The sequence below is a fragment of the Dromaius novaehollandiae genome, chromosome Z, assembly GCF_036370855.1.
Source record: "Dromaius novaehollandiae isolate bDroNov1 chromosome Z, bDroNov1.hap1, whole genome shotgun sequence".
Taxonomy (NCBI): Eukaryota; Metazoa; Chordata; class Aves; order Casuariiformes; family Dromaiidae; genus Dromaius; species Dromaius novaehollandiae.
This window is the reverse complement of record NC_088132.1, coordinates 30732303-30749103: the sequence shown is the minus strand read 5'-3', so window position 1 is coordinate 30749103 and position 16801 is coordinate 30732303. Positions and strand designations below refer to the sequence as shown.

General features: G+C 41.5%; 1 protein-coding gene across 1 annotated transcript; it reads left to right on the top strand.

The window, feature by feature from the left end:
* The first annotated feature begins 2689 nt into the window (after window positions 1-2689).
* On the top strand, window positions 2690-12061 carry LOC135324639 (fructose-1,6-bisphosphatase 1). The gene is made up of 7 exons (XM_064501290.1): window positions 2690-2916; window positions 4891-5053; window positions 6503-6595; window positions 7617-7760; window positions 9019-9156; window positions 10528-10647; window positions 11657-12061. Exons 1-7 carry the CDS (start codon window positions 2747-2749, stop codon window positions 11846-11848), a joined length of 1020 nt encoding a protein of 339 aa, XP_064357360.1. The 5' UTR covers window positions 2690-2746; the 3' UTR covers window positions 11849-12061.
* Window positions 12062-16801: the final 4740 nt, after the last annotated feature.

Below are 16801 nucleotides of genomic sequence, written 5' to 3'. Positions count from 1 at the left end.
ATTTTTTCTGGATATTTTATAAGATATTTAAAAAGAGAGGTGTTAGCATATATAATATTCAAGTATATATTCTTTGCTCTGCTTGCCTGATAGGATCTTGTGGATAGGTAACAAATACAGAGATCAAAAGCTGACAATAAAGATGACAATATTTGTAGTTCAGAGACACACAGAGCTCCTTTTCAGAATCAATCTTCTGCATATTAAGTGCTCTGGCAACACACATTAAAACATGAGTGTGCTCTCAAAAGAGCCCAGTCTCACAATAAAGTACCAAAAATATTATATGCTTATATGTTTATATACATATGCTTAAAAATATTATATGGTTATATGCTACTGACACAAGAGGGCAGCATGCAGGAGTGTAATGGGAAAAATCCCTTACCACAGCATATCACTGAGTATCAGTTTTATAGTTCCATTCTGCTTACTGAGCGTAGCAAAAGTCATACGAACTGGCAGAGTAATTTAATGTGTGAATATCAGATGGACGACATTTTACAGGTACCATACTGAGAAAACATTTTTTTAATTTCCACCCATAATTGTGTCCCTTTGAAGTTTGTGCCTGCCAGTATTTTTCAGCTGTGCCCAGATACATGATATTGCTATGACAGTCATCAGTACGTATTTGGGGAGGCTGGCCTAGCATGGGGAATCCATGTAGGAGGAGGGAAACACTTTATGAAGCAAAGAAGGCAAAAGTCCGGTTGCCTAGCTAGAAATCACACCGGCGGATCCGTCTGAGGCGGCAGGCGATGGCCGGCCTCAGTCCCCCGTGCGCGGGGATCTAAAGCAGCCTTTCCCACACAGATGCGCGCCTTCAGGATGAAAGGGCCTTTGGGGAAGGCTTGAATTCCCACTGTCTTTTTGCCTGTCGTTTGAAGCTCCCAGAGGCAGCCTTTGTAGTAAAATACCTGGGGATTATATCTTCGGCATGTGTCTTTGTTTTCATAATCATTAGGCTATAGGGATTTTGCATACAGGGAGAAAAGCTGTTTTCAAAAATGTGTGTTTTGGATGCTTACAGTTCTGAATAACTGTGTACTGTCTCCAGTTGAATGTCATCGGTTCGCAAACAGCGTTGTGTTTTCTTCTGTGCAGAAGCAAACTGTTTCAGCAATGTTTAATCAGCCAGCACTGACCTTTCTTCCCCAACACCCGCACGTTTGTTTTCAATAAATGTTTAACTACCGCTTTCTAAGGGGACATGTTCACAACATGGAGGACTTCCTTCAGAGCCTACGCTGCTTTCAATGTTACCACGTAGCATGGCTGCCGTAGGGTTGCATGTGCGTTTTAGGTTCAAGACTCCTCCTCTGTTCCCAGGGTCTGGGGACGCTTTGGGCAGGGGAAGTAAATCTCCAGGAAAGCTGCCTCCTTTTTCATTTTGCTTCAGTTATCTCCCTGTATTCTCCCACGATATGTGAAAATACTGGCCATTATTTGTGCCTGGTTTCCATGGTATGAGGGGAAGGGGTAAAAGTCTTGCCCCCTTCGCCTCACCCACTCCGAAAGGGCAAAGGTTTCAGCTCAGAGGCTGGGGGGAATATGCAGAGTACTGGGGGTGAGAGATGCTCTTTCTCTTCAGGCACAGATATCGTAAAAAACTTAGGTCGCAATTCTTTTGCACTGATCTTGACTATTTTATCTTGAAGCACAGACTTTTCTGCGGGTTACTGATGTATTATATAGGGTCCTGACAAAAAAGGTAAATTGTCCCAAATCAGCAGTTCTTTTGTTACAGTGGGTCATACGCTCCTAGGCTCTTCTGTCCTGCCCGGTTTCAGTGCACTCATCCAAACCTTTATGGGATGTCTGCTGTTATCTTTCTCTATTATTCCGATTGATGTAGCTGCCATGGACTGCTGGAAAGCATTATTTAACCTTAAAGAAAGAGCTAATATTAATCCTCGGTAAATTTTCCCAAATCCACCTCCCTCTCCAGGAACTCTTTTGAAACGCTGGGCTGGTAACCACTTACCAAAGACCAAAATATCCTGTTGTGGAGAGCATTACAGCTACTTACAACTAACATTTTGAGGACTGAGTGTACTTCTGGGCATGCCTGAACTGGACCAAGAAGGCCTTTACACATACCTCTGATGTAAGCAATGTGTGGACATACAGTGCGTATCTGCAAAGAAGTGCTTTTTTTTTGTTTTTTTTTTTTTTAAGATTTTTGCCCTGTGTTTGGCACTACCTGGAACAATTTCAGTCTGCTGTTTGGATTTTGGCATTTGAGACTGGGCTTACCCAAATCATTGATGTATCCTGCCAAAAAGAAATCAAAATGTCGTGGGTTCGTCTCCTTAAATAGTGCAGACATAAAATGATGGGTGATACGATAAATCTACATGGCAACGAAAGGATAATGCACAACCGTATTTGTATTTTTCAAACTACTGCGTGCGGGGGTGTAGCTGGGATCGGAGGTGGAGAGACCTTGTTTCTGCTGTACGTCGGAAGTTCCAGTTTAGAGACCCGAAGTGTCTCGGGTCTGGCAGCACCCAGGTTTTCGTGGGGGTGCATCGCACTGCGCTGCGACGCGCCTCCATCTTTTGGGGTCAAACAGCGGCAGCAGCGCTCGCCGCAGCCCGCGGAGCCCGGGGGCGGGGCCAGCCCGGGATGCCCCGCCCCCGCCCGCCCAAGCCCCGCCCCCCGCCCGGGCTAGCGGCGGCGGCGGCGGCAGCGGGGCCACTCGTCCCGGGGCGGCGGTACCGGCACCACCAGCGGCGGCACCATGACGGACCGCTCCGCCTTCGACACCGACGTGATCACCATGACCCGCTTCGTGATGGAGGAAGGGCGGCGCGCCAAGGGCACCGGCGAGTTCACGCAGCTCCTCAACTCGCTGTGCACCGCCGTCAAGGCCATCTCCAGCGCCGTGCGCAAGGCCGGCATCGCCAACCTGTGAGTGCCACCGGGCCGCTCGCCTCTCCCGCCCCGCCACCCCTCCGTCCCCTCCTTTAATCAAATTCAGTGGGTTTTTTCTCCTTTTCTCACATAGTGTCCTAGCAACCTGAGTTTTCCTGTGGCAGCCTGGAAGTCCCCGGCTTTTAGAACGGTCCCTGCAAGGAGCAGCAGTGTCTGCAGTCAGCCAGGCAGAGCTGGTACCCAGGGCGAGTGCTCTGGAGGCAGGAAAATGGGAGGAAAGGATTTCAGAAGATTTCAGAAGGAAATGAGAGCTCTTGAGATGTTAAATAACCAAAACCGGTCTAGGGCAACTGATTCCCCCGAGTATTTTGCATGCTGTTGATAAGCCGCCCAGCATGCCGATCAGGGCTTTAGACGTGAGCTGCTTCATTACTTAATGAAAAATGTAATGGAAAGAAAATGAATTTGCCTCTGCAGACCATGCAGTGGAAAATACATTAAGCAACATGCCTCTAGGAATACAGAGTACCACTTATGACAAAATGTGTCCTTAGTGTCAGAGAGCTGCAATATTTGGTGACTGAAGTCTGCAAAACAAAGGCAATTGCAGAAGCAAAGGAAAACGTCTCGCTCTATCAATATTTAAGAGATCTTTCACTGTCTTGACTTCAGATCTCATCTAATACGCTTGGGACAATTTTACGGTCACTACATGCCAGCCCCTTCTTGTGTCTTTCATGCTCCCCGGCCATCAGAGAGCGTGGAGCGTTGCTGGGCCCCTTTCTCGGGGTTGCCCCGCGGCCCAGCCATGAGGACGCTGAGGAGCTGGGCCACTGCCACCACCATCATCCCTTGTGATGTGCAAGGCCCTGTGCAAGGTGCCACCTGCCCCCAACATGCCCCTCAGGCCAGGCACCAAATCTGGCCAAGGACTCAGGCCCCCACTCCAAAGTGCAGCATTTAAAGTACAACATTTTCTAAAACATTGCAGAAAAATGCTGAAGCCATCACAGCAGAGGTAGAGAATTCTGCAGGGTCTTTCACTTTTCCTCATGCATTAAGTAAGTTGAACAAATGCAGTACGTTCCTAAAGTAGCATGGTTAGCTGCACTACAAAAAAAAAAAAAAAAGGAAAAAAAAAAAGAAATACCAATATTCAGTTTAATCAACATATCGCAGGTAAACTTAAGTATGGAAGAGCCATCTGTGTGTCTGTGCAGAGCTAGGTACGGCTTTTCTCTTTTATGACATAATCCATAACCCAGATTTCCTTTATGTTTGTTTTGTATGCTTTCAAAGTCGCCAATCGCAAGCTCTCCTGCGACTTCCTCATGCTGGATGTTTGATTGTGACCAGCCAGCAGGAAACCAGATAGCTGATTTCATTTCTGTTCGGCATTTGCATTTCTCAGTCTTACTCCGAAAGAAACAGTTACAACTTAAAACTAAAAACATTACAGCACAAAAATGTTGATTTAACCTCTGACCAAAGTGTTTGTACAGATATTTGTACAGGGTATTGCTAACCAAGAGCAAATTACATAGAAAAGTTATAGTGTAACTAATATAATCAGAATCACTGTTACTTTTTAAATATAAACTTTCTAGTGAGGTCCTCGCTTTTAAAGCATCTATGATATGGCAGCCCAGGTTCTAGGGGCAATATCTGGGTCTCATAGTTAACAGCTAATTTAAAGTATGGTTATAATTCAGTCTTCGTAGCTTGCTCTGGCTATGCTTGCCCGTAGTTTAGGGACTGTTTAAATGTGCTTGCTTTTCTTGTGTTCCTCATGTTCAGTGTATTCCTGTCTCACTACCACAGCTGGTGTTGGCAGCTCTCAGCAGGAACCCATCAGCTGGTAAATAAAGCGAGCTTAGAGAGCCGAGATATCATCCAAAGAGTTGTTTGTTTTACAAGCTGTTTTACAAGCACAGGCTTGCCAGAAGTGGGGAACTTTGGGAGGTAAAGCACCCCTTTTTTACAAAATGCCCCCTCTTTCCCATGCTTTAGCTATGGAATTGCTGGTTCTACCAATGTGACAGGAGACCAAGTAAAGAAGCTGGACATCCTCTCCAATGATCTGGTGATTAATATGCTCAAGTCATCCTTCAGCACGTGTGTTATCGTGTCAGAAGAAAACAAAGATGCCCTTATAGTAGAAGCCGAAAAAAGGGTTAGTAGCTTTAAAAACCTCTCAGGACTTGATTTTGAATCAGCCTTTACAGATTTATCTCTTCATATGTAAGAAATGAAAATGGAGCTAAAGATTTCAGACATAACCTGTATTTTTCTGAGTACTGGCAAACACAAGTATTTTCTTGTGTGCTCCTCTTTCTCAGCAGTTGTCCTTTCTATTATTTCTGCTCCCCAGACTGCTCTATTGACTTTTTAAAAAAATCTTCTGTAGAATTCGTCTCCATCCGCCTTTTTTTTTCTCCCTTCTCCTTCATCTCGTTGTTGGGGAAACTTATTTCATGCCTATTCCTGCTGATCCCTGGAACTATGCTCTGAGTTAATGAAGCCCTTCTGTGAAGTTTTGCATAGCTTTGTCAGGAGATCAAATACTGTTTTTTTTGTGGATCAAATACTGAATTCTTGATTGTTTTAGATCTGAACAAAGTTGATTTTAGAGCCTCAAAGATCATTGAGGCTCAGTGTTAATTATTATTATTTTTTAAGTACTAATTGTGAGCTAATATGGTGGGTTTTATCAGAACACTACCCATATGATAGCAGTATAAAGTGTTGCTGGGCTTAAGTAAGTTTCTGGCACATAGGATAAAATCAAATAAAAAGCAAATAAACACTATTGTTACACATAATTATGAAAATGGTTGTGGGTAAAATAACAATTTATCGGTGGTAAAGGGGAAGATAGGCTATTTGAAAGGTACAGTATGTTCAGCTTTTTTCCCTATATTGGCAATTTCCTGTATCGGTAGGAATCCTTAATATAGCAATAGGCAGGGACCGTTCTTTTCGAAAACAAACAAGCAAACAATAAACCGGGAAAAGATTATTGTAAGACCACAAACTGGCAAAGATAATCTCTGAGCGCCTATTCATTTCTGAGCACAGGCTTTCATTAGGTGTTTAGAGTGGAATGTGCAGTAAAGTGCAATGTATAGTGTGTGAATGTCAGGTGTTAAGGCTACTTTGTAATATATTTAATTTTAGATCTGAACAAAAAAGACTGATCTCCTTAATTTGTCTTTTTTTTCCTTGTAATTTAGAAGGCAGTTTCATTAGGGATGAGAAAACATAGCTCAAATGGTAGATGTAGGATGTCTATCAAATTGGCTCAACATTAATTAAATATATAAAAGTAAACTAATCATTAGAGATTCTTTTTCTAAAATGATATAGCAGAACTTCAGCTTTCCTACATCATCATCTATAACTTTAGCTAAAGATTTCCCAGCTCCTTCTGTGACAGAAATTCATGCGCTTGGCCAAGAAATTTCAAACATTAGAGTTCAGTTTCCTCACAAACTGTAATAGTCCCTTAGTTTATACTGATTTGAAATTGTCCGAGAAGCTTTAACAACTTAAATATTTTTATTTGGTGTAGGTAGGTAAATAATGCCGCTCATCCAGTTGTTTCTTATTTTGTATTTTCCAGGGTAAATACATAGTCTGCATAGACCCTCTAGATGGCTCATCTAACATTGACTGCCTTGTTTCCATTGGGACCATCTTTGGCATCTACAGAAAGGTACAACACTTTCATGTAGGACAGGAAAAACTATCATTTTTCATACTTATGCAGCTCTTGATGAAATATAATTCCATATGAAAATTTAATAAAATACAACTAAGCTTGTTCCTGAAGGAAGCTTTCATGACCGACTTTAAATTTGATCTCCTATTACACAGATATTTGTATAAAGTGTTTGTGAGGGATAAACATTACTCTTAGAAGGTGAGAAACCTATGTGTATGTGCAAGCCTAGCTGATATTTAATTAGCCAGTAAAGGAATTTCCCCTTACAAACAAAACAGGTCTTAGATTTAATGAATAATTATGTTGAGACAAAATACCAAGTGATTGTTATTTACTTGAGGAATGTGCTTTCTGGGTTTTTTTGTTCATCTGTATTAATGGTCTTTTCAGCCTGAGGGTAGCCTTCAAATATAGAACAGAGCTGAAACATGGCATGTGCCATGTAATTCACTCTAAAAGGCAGAAACCATGTCTGAAGGAGCTTGAAATACAGGAATTACATGTTAAAAGATGGGGGAAAAGTATGTCAGTTAAAACACACCCAACTGTCCATTTTAATCATCTTTTGTATGTTGTGATGCGACTAAAAGTAACTTCATTTTTACACGAAGCAAAAGAAAACAGAAAAAATCTACGTACTTTTCATCAGCTGTAAACTCCGTGAGTCATGTTTCATTGTTTGCTTTTCAAGTCTGCCTCAGTGTTTTGCTTTGAGTTGTGTTCATCATCACCTACAAGGAGGTACACAGCTCTACATTATCTCCTGACTCCTTTCCTGCTTCCTGCATTCCAGCTGGGCTTATATAAGAACAGTTCCAGATCAATGTATTTATCTCCTCCATATAATTTGTATTAGCACATCCTGTAGGAATCCCGGTTGTGGAGCATGGGAGTGTTTGTGCCAGCTGTTGCATGGATGTGGAGTAGGAGACCATCCCTATCTCAAAGAGAGTCCAGTTGTATACTAACTGTAAAAAAGAAGTAAAATTGACTATGATCCTTTCTACTCTAGGTATCCCCTGATGAGCCTTCTGGAAAAGATGCTTTACAACCTGGGCGTAATCTTGTGGCAGCTGGTTATGCTCTCTATGGGAGTGCCACGATGCTGGTACTGGCTACTACTGCTGGAGGTGTCAACTGTTTTATGCTTGATCCGGTAAGAATATCTTTTTTGAGGGGTGGAGATGGGGAGCTATCAAGATGCTGTCTATAAGAACCATTTGTCCCAAAGAAATCAAACAAAGGAGCAATTTTCAAATCAAGGCTAATGTAGAGAAATGAAATACGTTTAATGTCTATCAAAAGTAGCATCAAGAGGTTTTTGCATTCTTCCTGACTGCTGCAGTGGGCTTTATGTGTGACTCAACAAAGTGGAGACAGCCAAGTCAGTGAAGCACTGCAAAACACAGTGTGTGTCAAATAATGTGATATTTAAAATAAGCCGTTTTCTGCGATGCAGAATGCCCCATAAGACTTGTCTGTCTCATCTCCTTAATGCTAGGACCTTAATATTGAAGTAAACTAGAGAAGCAGAAATATTTAACCATCTTTTATGTCTTCAAATCTCATCATGGTGTGTGAAAGAGTAAGTAAAGCATATGGATGTGTTTGGCATTCTAGATTGCATTGGCTGTAGGAATTTTAAAATAAAAGGCATATTTACCATAACACAAAGTGATTTGCTATAGTGACAAACTTTAATGTAGTCAGTTAATCAGGGTGTGCCACCCTCCTGCATTGAATTTTTGGAACCTGTCATGATCATATAGCAGGAAATGGAACTTGGTGTTCCCTTTTCAGTAATAGCTTAAGTAGCTGCATGTATTTTATCTATATTCATGACATGGATTTGAGCGTGTGTGCATGTTTGTTTGTGTGTTTGTTTTAACACTAACATGGAAATTTACTTCAGTGAGTACTAAATAGCCCAGCCCTTGGTTATAGGGAATAGTCCTCTTGACTTCACATTTCTGGCTTCCAGTTAGGCTAAGCTAAGAGGAACTGGAATTTTTTAATATCTACAGCTATTTGGAGAAGTTCAAACTGTTGCTTCAACTAAGTCTTAATTCCTGAACTACTCAGAGCTGTACTTTTATTATTAGTCTAGCAAAGGAGTAGAGAGCTAAATAAATTTAGTCAACTGCATTTTTTTGGCATAGAATAATAATGTGGAAATGGGAATGGTAGTATGAAGAAGCTTCCATGACCCCAGAATTCACTCTGTATGCTCATCACTTCTCATCTAGACTGAAAATATCCACTTTTTCATAGGTGCCTTACACAAAGGTTGTATTTATTTAAAGAAAGTGGCAACCGTAGTAAATTTCTACTAAATTGTATGTAGGATTGTTTTTCCCTTGTCTTGTAAATAAATGCACAATTAAAATTAACAGATTGATTTGCTTTCTTATTAGGCAATTGGAGAATTCATTTTAGTTGATAGAGATGTGAAAATCAAAAAGAAGGGAAATATCTACAGTCTCAATGAGGGCTATGCTAAATATTTTGATCCTGCAGTCACAGACTACCTCAAAAAGAAGAAGTTCCCTGAGGTAAAAGCTTCCATTTCAGAGAAACTTTTTGGTGACAAGTAACACTCATAACTTCCAACTTTACAATCAATCACTGTCTCATGTAAGAGGTACTGTTCCAGAGCTTCTTTTCCTTCTTCTTACCTATTTATGACGTATTTGTACATAGGACTTTAATTTCAGATACAAAGTTTAAGACAGAAAGGGGATTCAGAAGATTGTGCTGCTAGCTAGAATAGCAGTTGACGTGACCAGACATTTCACCATTTCAGTGTTGCACTACACCTCTTTTTTTGTTTGTTTGTTCTTTTTGGTCTTCCTGCCTGGCTGGACATAGATAAGGGGGCTGGAGGCCAAAGAAGGCAGTTTGTGCGGTTAAGCTGAGAGGAGAACTCTGGTCTGGTGGTGAAGAAATTGCATCTACGTGTGAGATAGATCGCTGCTTCCCCACTGCAGCTGGAGTCCATCTCCGTAGATGGAGAGGGAGAGCTGTGTGGGGATGGCAAGGGATCGAATCCTTGGTGATAACACAAGCTGGGTGCTGAGGGGCCTCTCACTTGAAAAGCTCATGTAATTTCAAGGTCTGCTTCATGGTCCTGTTTTTTCCTGGTATTAGGAGGCCCGAAGGTCAGAGAGGTGCCCATAAAATCATGTCCGTTGTATCTTACCTCTATCATTACTGAAGGTATTACGTGGACAATGAAGTATAAGCATTTACGATTGTTTACCGTTGGTGTCCAGTCTTGACTTCTTGGTGTTACTTTGAAGACAGACTGATATTTATTTGCATTGTAACAGTTTGAAGGAAAGCATCTTGCCATGCTTAACGTGTTGTTTATTTGGATATTAGAATATATTTGAAATATTCCACTATATTACTTAAAATTATTAAAACATTTTAAAATATACTACTGTCTGGAGTATAATGAGGAACTCATTACAGTAGTTGACTCTTAACCTTTTCTTACCAAAAAAGTTACAGAAGCCGACAAAAATGGGTAGAAGAATTAGGAAAGATTGCTTCTTTTGGTTTCTGATTTTTTTTTCTGCTACAGTGGGAAAAAACACAACATTCGTTTCTAACACTTGATCTTTTTGCTACTAGGAATGCAATATTTTCCAGGGATTACAGCCCTGACTAGGAGCTGGGAAACATTGTTGGCTCTGCCACTAATCTATCCTGTAATTTTCTATCAGTCCTTTTTCTTGGATTTCCCAATTAGAAAATGAGGAGGAAACCCAAACTTTCTCCAACTATTTTCAGTATAATGAATGAAGCACAATAAGGTGGAGCTGAGAACCACTAAGAGACCACTAAGAGAAGAGGGGGGAAAAAAAAAACCCTAACCTGACTTACTCAAAGGTTGCATTTTTTAAAATATCTTTCTATAGGACGGCAGTTCGCCATATGGTGGCAGGTATGTAGGATCGATGGTGGCTGATGTGCATCGCACACTGGTGTATGGAGGAATCTTTCTATACCCTGCTAACGCCAAAAGTCCCAAAGGAAAGGTAAACCTGAATGAGCCTAATTATAGAAAATGTTATGTTACATAGATATTTCACTATAACATAGCAATATTTTATATAATGTTGATTCCAGAGCATATTTTTACTCCTTGGTGGCTTGTGTCCCCACTGCCACAAATGACAACAACCTATTGTCAGATGACTGTTTTATGGCTGCCTCTAACCTGTTTCAGCTGCGCTGCCTTCTCTTTATCCCCAGACCTTTTCAGATTATGAAATACGAGCGGGAACACTGGAAGGGATGTCTTCTTTAAACAGGCGTCTCTGTACCATCCCAGCCCAAACTGTACTGTCCCCAACCATAGGACACATTACAACGCATTGTAAACAACACGCATTAGGCTGAGATTCCTGTTGTAAGCCAGTATAGCAGAAACCTAGAGACAGGGAACTCTATATAAAAAGCTCTGCCAAATAGAAAAACATCTGCATCTTCTGCTCCGTAACACTACCGCGTCTGGAGGAACTATGCCTGGCTAGCTCTGCAGGACCACGGTCACGTAGAGAAAATCACAGCCGTATAGGCTGACAAGGGGTCTGTTTATTCAGCAGAGACCTTTCATCTGTTTTGTAATTGTCCATCAACTATTGCTTCAGGTTGTAGATAAGATGCAGTTATTCATTAGAGAAAAGTAATGGCACACTCAGGGCCAAAGTTTTTCTTTCCTTCCACACAGGCCTGCACGGTCTGCTGCTTTGTTAGTGTCTCACATATGAGCTTTGTCCCTCTAAGAAGAGCACAATGCAAACGTGAACTATGGAGAAAGTACTCAAACTGGGCAGCCCCAGCATTCACTTTGTTTTTTAAAAGAAAAATCTACGCACTTTCATTCTTGAATCAAAAGTTTATATTAAACATGAAGTATTTAGTGTGATGACTGGTTTTAGTTGGTAGTTTTTAATACTTTAATCAAGTGCCAAATATATTTATATTTCACAATTCACAGCATTACCTAAACTGACCATTGCCATTTTGATTTTTGTCTTTTAGCTGAGACTGCTCTACGAATGCAATCCTATGGCTTTTGTTATTGAGAAGGCTGGGGGGATAGCAACAACAGGACATCAAGCAGTATTGGATATTGTGCCTGAGGATATCCACCAAAGAGTGCCTGTTGTCTTGGGGTCTCCTGATGATGTGAAGGAGTACCTTGAGATTGTCAAAAAGCATTCCGCTAAGTAAAGCTGCGGGGCCATACAGATAGGAAGAAATGCCTTACAGCTGAACCAAAGAATACACTGTGCAATACTGCAAGACTGAACTGTCAGACCTCTATAGCAGGAAAGCAAGTGAGCCATATTTTCATAACATTTTTTTAAAGGGAAATCTTGTGCAATTTCATTGTGCAATGAAAGGCATTAAAAGATTGCATTAAAGGAGGCATTAAAAGTGAAAGCAAGGGGGAAATATGTTTGCTTTTTCCTTTATAATTTGTAATTACACAAAAGACACTGTTATAAGAAAATAGTGTGTTGCAGTCAGGGACTAGCTGCAGACTCAGCTTTCCCTAATGAGCTACAGACTATCACCAAAATACCTGATTCCATCTCTCCTAAAAAATTTTGGTGGGAAGACTCAGCAGCCTTTTACACTGAGTGACCTTTCCTAGACCAGTCTCTTGCTCTTATGCAACAAATGTGAGTGCCAATGTAGATACCTTCACACATTGTTTCTGGACTCTAGAAGTTACTGTCTTTCAGTCTGGGCCTGTTCTTATTAAGAATTAACATTTGTGAATTTTTGAATTGGATAGGAAGAATGCGTAGACATTCTTCTATGGTGAGGTTGGCCTTCTTTGCCAGAAATTAGTTTGCTTGCCTGATGAAAAAGATGAATTTCTTTTTTGCTGTCAGGGCAATCCTCACCAGATGTTCTCTGTGTTATCTTGGGCGTATGGATTACCACAGAAAGGAAGGATTGTGCTACACAAGCAGAAAGAAGTGGTGAAGAGCATGCTGACATTTAATATGCTGATTCAGAGCATGCTGCTGGGAACGTGATGTTAATGCTTGAGAGCTACAAGGACTGTCCACCTGTCTGGGTACAGTTTGTGGCTGTAGTTTACAGGCTTTTTTGCATCAGTCCAAATCTGCCAGCATTTCTCAGTGCCCCTTACCTTTGCCAGACTTGAACACAGGAACATGTGGATTTCCCTGTTTAGTAGAATTCAGCTGATCACTCACCCAAGTGCTGCAGCCCACAGTCTGTGGTTGCTCATGTCAGGTACAATGAACCATAAACCTGCCTATCTGCGGATTTACTGCTCTGTGTATTTTAGTGCAGATAGCTTGTCTGAGCTTGGTTCTTCATGTTAAACAAGAAATGAGGGTGTGGATGGGAGGGACCTAGAGGCAGTGGCACGAAGGTATGCTCTGTGAAGGCTCGCGCTCAAAAAATCGTGAAGGCCCTTATTCTGAAATAGACCAAATTTTGGTGTTTTTCAGGCACGCTAGCAAACCTTAAATGAGTGTATATAGGTGTGCTCTCCAAAGTGATAAGGGAGGAGGAGTTCTGAGAGGGGCCAGAGGGCATACTTTCTGCTGAGAAGGCTATTTCCCATGAGACCCTGTTAATGAAGATGGGACTCTTGGGGGTCTGATCCAGTGATACCTGCCATGCTGTATACTTTCTAATTTCTGTCTTAATTCCTTTCCATGAGGAGATTCACGCCCACATCTCCCAGGAGGGTGCCCTTACTGCCAGGCTGAGGGCCAGCGCAAAAGGAGAGTGTTTACTGACATCGACCTCTGAGAGCTGTGTCAGTACGTGGGGGAGACCTCAGGGTTTGTGTGCGCAGCAGACGAATCTGCTGTGATGGGGGCTGCTGTGGCCTGGGCTCTTCTTCACAGGCTCTCACTTGCGTTAGGACCAGAGCGGCTTTCTCTGTACTGGTGAGCGCCCAACCACTGGACACAGCCGAGCCCTCGCTTTTGCAAAGGAAAGAATGTAATCCTTGCATCTGCTTTGTCTTTTCATTGTGATTTTGAAAGAAAGAGCAAGTCCCTCTCAGTTTTTGACGATAAGCGAAGCTGTAAGGTGTGGCCTACCTCACACGCTGAAAGACACCCCGAAAGGATCACAGGCATAACCCCTATCCTGAGCATTTCCCTATTTGCTAGCTCCAGCACATGTCCAATAACACTTTAAAAGGGTCCAAGCTCACCAACGCAGCTATAGCAGAGTTCATGCTAAGGAGGACTCTAAATCTCTCTGAGGTCCTGGATGCTACTCTGAGAGCAAAGTGCATGGCTGAAAGTTAGTTTAGCCATGCCTAACTTAATAGATTTTAAGTATTTAATTCAATTTGTCTCCAGAGCCTTAGTTGGACACATTTTTTTTATTTATTACACAAAGTAGAGCATAGTCAGAGGTCCTCCCAGCTTTTCTGTGGCTTTCATAGTTTGATTTTGACTACCAGTGCCTCACCAATCTGTTGACACAACCTGACAGCAGACAGAAGGTATCTACAGCACACACTTCATCTACTGAAAGTACTTCCTTGGCTATATTCTGCCCTCAGACACCTCGGGAATCCCTCAGCAGCGTATATCTATTTTGGCACTGCCAGATACACTGGCAGCAGATAAAGGTTATAGAAAAGAAGGCAGTGCTGCCTGTGTTTACTAGTTCAGTTTTTAGTGTTTTGATTTTGCCTGTAGATTGACATTTTATAGTTAGCACGCTCATATTAGGAGCAGGTTTTTTATCTGTCATGTATGCATCACATTTGAAAGCAATCCTTGTGTAATCACTTGCAGGGAAAATCCATTTCCAGAGCCAGCTACGTCTATTAAAGTGAGATGGAAAAAATTCGGTTGTCACAGTGTCCATCTTCAGCTCCAGTTGCAATATTACCTACTATTCCACTCAGATGCTGAACTATGGCATTTGGTGAAAGGTCAGCAGCTCTAATTTCAGTCAGCACCATTCAAACAACTAACATTTCGCTCCAGTTAGAAGAGGTGTCACCTTTAAGGCACAGGGCAAGCCTATATGCCAAAGGAAATACGAATCACCCCAAGAGCTTTTACGTAGTCATTATGGTTTACATTAGAGGACAAACCTTCTGCAGATCTGTCAAATGAATTTTCTTTAGACCTTTTTTATTGACTGGTACTCAAGACTTATAAAGAGTCTTCATACATTTTGAAACAAACTTATTTCCCCACTCTTCTGTCTCCATTTAAATAGTAATAATGTATATAGTTTTAATAGTAGGGGTCTCCAAAACAAGCTTTCTATTACAAGTGGATCTGAACTTTGTCTTTTTGACCAGTGTAAAAGATCACTTGAATTCAACAGTAAATAGGTTCTCCGCGTGATTTTTTTTTAAACAAATGTTAGAAGCCACAGCCTCCCCTGCTTCATCTCTTATTTGCTGAATTGATTGGGTATCCCAATGGTATTCTAGCGATGCAGCCCGGATTGCACATTAAAAGCATTTTAGCAATGGTTGGGCTGAGAATTGCTACAGTGATGAAATAACGTGCTGAATGTAATGTACTGTACGTGAAGCCAGGAGAGCTCAGTTTGCACACGTAATGCAAATTCTGCCCCATTCTTGTATTAATAGCTTCACCATGCGCTACCATAAGTTTTCATACAAAGCCTTTTTAAAGAAAGTCAGTCTCCTAACCTGGCAAAATGTGCTCCAGATTATTCTTCCCACGATGCCAGTGGTATCAGGTAATATTAACTAAGTCATCACAGTGTTAGGAAAGAAAAAAGGAATATTCAAGACCATTTTCTTCTTCTGCCACTGTCTTAGAGGACAGAGCGTAAAATCTGCCTGCTGTGCCACCTGAGTAGCTGTTTGCCAGCCTGCCCTCCTCCTTAGAAACGCAACATGAACAACATCCCAAAGATAAGCACATATGACATAAACAGCACAGAACTACGTCTTTCTCCTTCTTGGAGAGTTCAGTGCTGTTAGCCTCCGAGACCTTTTCTTAAGGCTGATTTCAACGTACAAAAACTCTACACTCAAAGATTCTTATGAATCTCTAAGTAACATACAGTTCATGAGTGAAAAGAGGCTTTTAGAAAAGTCCAAATAAATGCTAAAGGTTAGAAAAGGAATGTAAAGGAAAATCAGAAATCTTTGCCTATGCTGCAGTTCATATTAACAAAGACAAAGCTAGATATAAATTTTGTTATTGAATTTAGCTTGCTTTCTTCCTGGCATGATTTTAGCCCAATAAGTTGGCTTAAATAAATAATGATAAAACTTTTCTGCTTTAACTTCAGATTTTCTTGTTTTATTTATGGGCTTTCCAGATCTTCAGTTTAAAAAGAAGACAGTGCTGCTAACAAGTAAAATGAAGACTGCAACGTGCAATTGTTCTTATTGCCTCATCTGAGTGGGAAGATAATGTTGTAATTAAAATCTGTAATTTCAGAGTTACAGATCACATGTACCTAGTTCACTTACGTTCATATCTGCCTTCACATTAGTATCTTGGGATCCAAATATGTTGCTTGTAAGGGAAAGGATGGGAGAATTATATGCAGCATAATTGCAAAATAAGACATACCTATACTTAGATGTTGCACCACTGTAACAAAGCTGCCTTAAAATTTCATTTTGTGAGTTATGACACAGATATGCTTAAATCAGATAGACTTCATTTGTAAGTTATTGAAGAGATAATTACTTAGTAAGCAATCAAGCCATAGCTCACTAGTGCTTCTCATTTATACAAGCACTATAATATTACAAGTAGCGCAGACTGGGCATGAAAGTCATTAAAATGTGATTGTAGGAGACTGACCGGCAACATAAAACACTTTTAATAAATGCATGTCTAGATGCTCAATGTCCTCCTTTTGTAAACTTATCATGCAAAAAATCTCCAGCATAGACAAGACCTAGCCCTGGCTGAAGCATTTTCCATACATGATGAGTTAACCCCCACACAACGGTTGGGTGGTTAAGTACTCCCGGTTCAGAGACAGGCAGTGATTTAAGCCCGACGCTCAGCCCAAAGCACCCGTAACCTGCCCAAGCAGCCACCCTGCTGCGTCTGTCGATTCCCCTGAGAGGTGCCACGCGCCTCGGAGACCCCCACGCTCAGCGTCCACGGAGGAGGCCGGAAGGGGAAGGGTCCACAGGAGACCGTGGGGACCGAGGGCAGG